At 38.3% G+C, this 7,500-nt stretch overlaps 1 protein-coding gene across 1 annotated transcript in view; it reads right to left on the reverse strand.

Annotated features, from left to right (window-relative positions):
* The window catches only part of LOC138014383 (galactokinase-like), a 9,211-nt gene extending 2,462 nt beyond the window's left edge, over positions 1-6,749 (reverse strand). The window contains exons 1-5 of the mRNA XM_068861443.1: positions 6,528-6,749; positions 3,172-3,617; positions 2,300-2,481; positions 1,498-1,648; positions 1-66 (exon numbers count right to left, since the gene is read on the reverse strand). The exon at positions 1-66 is cut by the window's left edge and continues 97 nt beyond it. Of these exons, the coding sequence (XP_068717544.1) occupies positions 1-66; positions 1,498-1,648; positions 2,300-2,481; positions 3,172-3,617; positions 6,528-6,683 (1,001 nt within the window). The 5' untranslated portion in view covers positions 6,684-6,749. The remainder of the gene's footprint in view (positions 67-1,497; positions 1,649-2,299; positions 2,482-3,171; positions 3,618-6,527) is intronic.
* Between the last annotated feature and the right edge of the window lie 751 nt (positions 6,750-7,500).

Genomic DNA, 7,500 nt, shown 5'->3' on the forward strand with positions numbered 1-7,500 from the left:
CCATCTACTTCCAGAGCGAGTTTAACCAATAAATCAAGCTCTTCACAGCTAACTTCATAATCATCTCTGCATTATAGAAGAGGATGAGAAAATTCATGAAGAGAAACTTTAGATCTTTCACTGTGCAATTGATTGGGGCGTATTATAGTATACTGGCCACATCTGTGAAATAATGAATATAGCTTTCTCCCAATCCACTCAAGACATTAAGCGGGGAAAGAAATGAACAAAAAAGTAGTACTATATCTGAGCTTAGGTACCCTCTAGATAAATCTGATTTTATTTTAAAAAATTATTCCCCTGCCTACATTTGCAGGTCATTGTTGAAGTATTAGTAGAGAGCTGTTCAAGTGTTTAACTACCAGAAGCCTTCAAGGCCAATGTACATTTTAGATTTCTGTCTTATTCAAAGTGAGTCCAGATTAAGAAATTTAATACAAATAAGAGTATCCAGGAAGGGGAGATACCTATAATCTGGGACACAAATGTTTTAACACTGGAGACACTTTTCCCCCTTTCCCCCTCCAATGCTGATTTTCGACAACTCAGGTTTAATCACCAGCCTCTATATTTAATGCTGGAGGACAAAAGGGTGCGTGTTTTAAAGGCAGACTGTTAATTACCTTCTGTTCAAGTTAAGTTTAAAAAGATCTCTGACTGGCAGTGTAGGTTAACTCGAAAGAGGTGTCTACTAACTGGAACCCACTACTCAGTGCTTTTTGTGGGAGAAGAAAAACCACAGTAAACAGAGAAAAACTCTTGGTACAGGGTGGAGAACAAGCACAAATTCAGTCCACTTATGGTGTGAACACTGGACCTCACTTGTTGAAAGCAATTAATCTTTTTGCCATGCCTCCTTGTGACGGCTAATACTCAAGTAACATTCTCAGTGGCACATAAATGAAACTTGTTTTGATCATAAGACTGCTCTTTCTCTAACTGATGACTGATGACCTTGGAAAAAACCTGTTTGCCTGGGCAAATAACTTTGTGCAATAATTGTATACAGCCAAACTCGGTGGGGGTGCATGGAGGTCCATGCAACTGAAATTAGCAAATGGAGGGGGTCATACAGTTTCTAAATTTAACTCCCCCAATTCCCATCATCCCCCCAACCCATAAAAAACGCCAGGCGATTTTATTCGTCAATGGGGAAGTCCTGGTGCGTTTGAGGTGTGAATGGGTTAAATCTATTTAAGCATTACGCTTAATAATGTGCACAGTTGGCACAGTGGTGAGAACACTTGCTTTTTCACTTAAGTAATGTGGCCTGTGATTGATTTCCTAACTCAAAGCCATAATTATGTGGGTTGAGATCTTTTTGGTTCTCTCTGCACCACAAGAGTTTTGGCCACGTCTTCTGGTTTTCCCATCACATAAAAAAATTGTCACTAAGCTTTGTTCTCCTTTAGTACGATTCCACCTGAGTCTCGTCAGTTAGTAGAATATTTATGCTCAGCCACATAACTCATACAGTGCATTTTGTCATACATGTACCTGAGAGAGTTGTGGCTTTCTACCATAAGCTTTCCAAATGTCTTGTAGTCTTCTTCCTCAATTGCTGCAGCTGCCTTGGTAGTTCTTTGGATTTCCCCAACCACATGCCTTGCTCGGCAGAACACAATGTCTTCAAGCTTTCCCTTGTTAGCTGTTAAGTTTCCAAAAAACAAAATTTGATGGCTTAGAACAATGACTTGCTATGGTAAAGGGGAAGGATGACTGGATAACATAGGTCATGTTCTTCCATAGGCATCACAACGTTTTAACACAACTGTTACGGTTCGAGCTATCATAGCTTTTTAACATTGGACAAATGGACCAACTCACCGGAAGAACCATCCCTGGTAAAATAAAAAATTTTAAAGGATCCTAATTAAAGATTTCCATGAAAATCTTTTGAGGATCCTACTGTCCTAGCCAAGGTCCACAAAGATTTTTTCAAAAAATTTTCAAAGATCATTACAGATCTTCCAATCTCTTGCCAAGATCCTCAAAAACCCTTGGCAAGATCCTTAGAGATTTTTGAAAATCTTTGAAAAGATCCTCAAGGATCCTAAGGAAATCCTTGCCAAGATCTTACAAAGATTATTATTATTCTAACTTACAATTTGACTCTTTGTTCAGACTCCCGAGGGACTCGCTTTTTGTGGAATGTTTTTGAAGCCTCAAAAAACTTGCAGCACATGCTATTTGGTCTAAAAACACTGTTGCTTGTTTCTTAAACATTACATCAAGACTTTTGCTCACATTTCACCAAAGCCTCTCGAAGGACACAAAGTTCAGTTAACTATCATTCTACCTTCCAATTCTTCCATGGTAACTTCTCTGAGACTAGGCTTTCCTAGTGCTGCAGCTGCTGTCTCACACTGCTTTCTCCTCGTTGGGTATTCACTTCCTGTTAGCTCATGTTTAACATTTGAATTGGTCACCAAGATGACCAACTCAGGGTTTGTCAATGGAACAAGTTTGGCGTCCATTGATCTAAAGGAAAATATAACAAAAAAATTAAACAAAGAGAAAGGGTGTCAGCTTGAGCCACAGAAACATTCGTAGTGTATGAACTTATAAAGAAAGCAGAAAGAACCAAAAGTCAGACTTAAATGCCATGATTGTTTTTTTTTTAGAATAGGAGCAGACCAGAGAACTAACAAACTCAACCAACAGATGACATGAGGTCTGTGACTCGAACTATGTACAAAATGGTGGAAGGCGTTACCATATACCAGTATGTACATGTAATATACTCTCGTTATTGCACAGACCATGTCCCCTTGAGTTATAATATTGATCCAAAATAATAGTTATTGGGATATAAAAAATGTTTTTTTGCAATGACCATAGAATTACTTGACAAATTCTAAATGAAATGAACACTGGAATACGAAAGCTGAAATGATGAAAAAAAACATTCTCATACAAAAAACTATACAACACAAAGCTAGACTGCAAGCCCCTAACCTTCGAAGTGAGATTAGTACCAGTGACCAATTATACTCATCGTCTGCAAAAACTCCTATTTTTACAGGCTAATAAAAAGAATTAACATCCTCTACTGCCATTCAAATAGTGAGACTTAATAGATTTTACTCTGTCTAATGCCAGACAATTTTACTCATCAACAGGGGTGGTCCAGGGCAGTTCGGGTGTCAATGGGTTAACAGAATTCTTCACCTGCAGTCAAGCAGTAAAGCATTGTCTTTCTTGCCCATGACAGAAATGAACTGATCCATAATTCCACATGGCATTTTAGCAAAGTCGTGTTCAGCCTTCTGGCAGGCGAGTGCCTTGACTTTCAAGTCTTTTTCCACTTTTCCTGTTAACTGCTCAAGGAAGGTGTACGAGGCTACTTCAAGTGATGCCGAGCTAGACACACCACCACCCAGAGGAACTGAGGTAGCTATTACTGCATCAAATGCTGGGACTTGTGCAGGAAAATTGGCAATGACTCCCTTAACATAATTTGCCCAAGCTGGTTTTCCAGGGTTCAAGGGATTGTTGGGTGTTGGAACTGGAAATGATATCATATTTGGTTCATCAACACCTCTAGCACAGGTTGCTATTCGACAAACATCACCATCTGATTTTCTCCCGACAATCACTGTCACTAATTCTAAAGCCTGTGGGGAAAAAACAGCAATAATATTGTCAAATTTTATTACTTGTAACCCACAAATACAAGATCATGCTTACAAGTGTAGTCTCCAGCTACTTTTGAGCACAATTATAATGAAAAAACACCATTAAGTCAATTAGGATGCTTTTGCCTCAGGATTCATTAATAAAAAGTTTTACCAGGAGCATGCAAGAGGTCTTAGACATGTGCATGTGGCAGGATCAATGATGCATGAAAAAGAAAGCAAGTCAACAAAAAAAATGCAACAGTTGGTTTTGGTACAAAATCGCTTTTATCTTTTTTTCCTAAAAACAATAATGTTTGATGTCATATTTCCGCAGTACATATAGTTCAAAAGATCAATCTCAATCATCTCTTAAATGCACCCTTATCGTTCACATGCACCCATGAATCACAAAGAAGGTTCTCCCCAGATGTCAAGAGTAGATCCTGACACATACAATGGATTGTCATGTCATGAAGTTCGCCCCTGTTGCACCATGCACACATGAATTTTAATTGTTCCAAGCAATAAATAGCCACAAACAGAGGTAGAAAAACGTATTTATTATGACTACATATCAATTAACAATGAAATTCTTTGCTAAAATTTACTTCAGAAAATTTCTTAATACAATTTTCTGCTGATATGCTACACCGAGAACTTTTAAACTTTTATGATTTCATAATTGCAGACCTCTCAATTAGTCTCACAGTTTTGCCTTGAGACTCCACTGAGACTCACAGTTTTCAGGGCAATCTAATGGTTTCATGATGAGGCACAGCATGATGGAATACCTTTCCTTGAATATTTTCATTTCTGTCTCGTAAAATTGATTTTTCTGGTGCCAATTCGATCGATTGACTGGTTGACAAGACATGGACTTCACAACCATATTTAGAAGACAAATGCCAAATAAGGTTATCATTACCAGTTCGTCACATCTAGATATGTTTCGTCCACTTTGTCAAAATGGTGGAAAACGATGATAACAGAAACGAAAATTTTATTTTGATGAACTAGTTTTCATTTTTTTGTGACACCATCAATAAATCTCTGGGCTTTTCCCCAAATCTCCAGGTTCTAAGACCTTGCATGATCGCCAGGTTTTTGGTCTTTTGGGGTTGAGAGGTCTGTAACTGAACAGCATTAGTAACATTAAAAACATATATTAATTTTAGGAACAATTTTGTAACAGAACCACTTGGAATTCATGTTGTATGTATCATTACTATTAAAGGTAAAATTACTGGAAGTCCCAGCAATGATGGATGTATACAAAACATGGACCTGGGGTCCATGGACCACCCCTGTGAACCTGGTTCGCGGACCCCTTTATGGACCTGGTCCATGGCCTACCCCTACTACTGATCCTACTGATTTAAGCGAATGCCTGTTATAGACACTTATACCATCTGTTTGATGGCTCCAAAGGGATTCCTCTATAACCCACTTTTGAAATATAAGTTCATTTTGTTCCTCGAGTCCTTCACGAGGACAAATGAGCCCAACAAATTTACATGCTCCCAACTGGCATGAGTTGCTTCAAATCTCACACTGAATGAGAGCTTAGACGTGCAAAATCTTTTGTTTGGATATTGAGTGATATGGGTTAGACTTTCAAAAAGTTGTTCGTCTCACGTAGATGGTGTGCCGGACGAAAGACGTTTCATACTTGATTGGCGCCAATTTTAGCGACCCAAAAACAGAGCTGGGAAAAGTCTGACCTTTGAGCTAGCGTCGTACGATTTTGATCATTTACTTGGAGAGGATTGCAATGCTATCGTCTTCGTAATTGTTCCACTGATTTCACTCATGAAAGATCTAGTCTCTAGCATCACTTGTCGTGGCATTAGAGCGTCATATGTAGAAGAAGATTGTTAGAACAGTTAATTTCTCGGTAAAGCTTGTTTAAATCATTCACAGCAGCATTTCATAAAGTAGATGCGAATTTGGACTCCTTTCTTACAGAAGCTTTAACCTTTTGGCACCCAAACCGGCTTAAACCGGCCAAACTTGGTATTTTACTCTGTCTAATGCCAGACGATTTTACTCATCAATGGGGTACCCCTGGGAGTCCATGGGTTAAAGATTTAAGAATCAAGCACTAGGAACTCGTTAATTATCATGCTAATTTTTGAATAAGGAAAGCCAGACTTATGCTTCAGTTGAAGTTGTTTAAAGCATGGGCTGGACCATTTTCAAAAGCTTTGTTTCTTTTATAGATCTTTTCCTTCCATTATTTTGATAATTTGAATGGGCGGCGCTTTCACAAAGGAGGTGCCACTTTTTGAAGTAACCCACTTGGTTAGACAAACTTTTCCAGTCATGGGGGTCCCAAATCTGCTGTGACACTGGCTCCACCCCACAAGAGGTACTACTGCATTTTAACCCATCATGACTACTAATATTATTGATGTGTTGTATAAATTGCATGCATTCATTGTCACAGTTTCAGGAGAATGTACATTTAAGATTATTAACGCACTTTTAGATATTTTGTGAGGGTCACAAGTTTATCACTACAATGTATTTTCACCTCTATGAATCATGATCAAGCATATCGTAAAATACCAGATTATTGGCCATCGAGGTGATAAATAAATAATAGGACGAATGATCGTTTGTCTCACGATGTTGTCCATTTATTAGGTTGCACTGTAGACAGCGACGTTTCGACCGCTGTACTCTGCTTTTAACTGCTAGTCCACAGGAGAGGAAGACAAACGATCATTCGTTTTGTTAAATTAATCAAACATTTTTCATAAAGTCGCATTGCCTTTTGCACTTAAGTATTTACACAGAAGAAGACTTCCGCTAAGGTCTGGAAAACGTCAGACATGAACTAAACAACATTTCTTCTTTGGGCAGGAAGAATGAACTTCAGCTAACTATGCTCAGATTTTCTCTTACCATTGGAAAAACGAAACCATCATTGTAGTCTGTGTGTTCGCCTATGAGATTCACTCTCCCAGGAGCACAAACCGCGACTGTAGGGCTAAGCTTAAATTGTTCTTCGAAAAAATTCTTAGCCTCTGCTAGCACTTCTTCCACTCCACCGACCGCCATTTTGTCTAAATTAATTCTGAGACCAATGTCTCACTAGCGAACGACCGCCGGAAATACGTCTGCGTTCGCAGGCTAATGTCTCAGATGTCTCACCAAGCATGGCTTTGTGCTTTGGGGAAAACCCGTGACTCTATGTGTCACATGAAGAAAAGTGATCAATAGTCACGCGCAGAGATAAAAAGCTTTTTTAAAACTTGCCTCTCCGGACAGGCAGTCCAGACATAGTGTGCTTTTTTCTTGTATTGCTAAGTATCTTTAAGAGAAATAGAAATTAAGAGAAATAGTTTTCAATTTAGAGATAACCAGACACATTAGAAGGAAATTGATGGTAAATCAGTTCGTAAATTGAATCACGATAAAAAAAATGGAGTTCGAAGTTGTTCTCATAATTTCCTAGTTCTTTTCTGCTTCCACTGTTAGAAGATTATTTTTATGTCTGGTAATAAGTATTTTATATTATTTACTTCATCCTGTAACATTTTCCCCTATTAATAGTCCAGTATAGGACAATTCTTTCTTAGGCTATTTCATCATGTATACCAGTAATTAGTTTGTGATTTATACCTATTCTTAGTTTTACCAGTGAGCAAGACTAAGTGAATTAACATTATTTTCAAGTTCGTTGTTTGCCCTTGTGCATGGTCGGAACAAAGTCTTTAGGCACTGACAGGCGCTATCTGATCTGAACTTTCTCCTCGATTATGTCGTCTATGAGGAGCAGTTAAGAAAATAGACAAAACATGTCTTCTCCTTGTCCTCGGTCATAAATCGATCATAAAACATCACGAGTTATTCGTACCCATTTGAGAAATTATTC

Source organism: Montipora capricornis, chromosome 8 (assembly GCF_036669925.1).
Source record: "Montipora capricornis isolate CH-2021 chromosome 8, ASM3666992v2, whole genome shotgun sequence".
NCBI classification, from domain to species: domain Eukaryota; kingdom Metazoa; phylum Cnidaria; class Anthozoa; order Scleractinia; family Acroporidae; genus Montipora; species Montipora capricornis.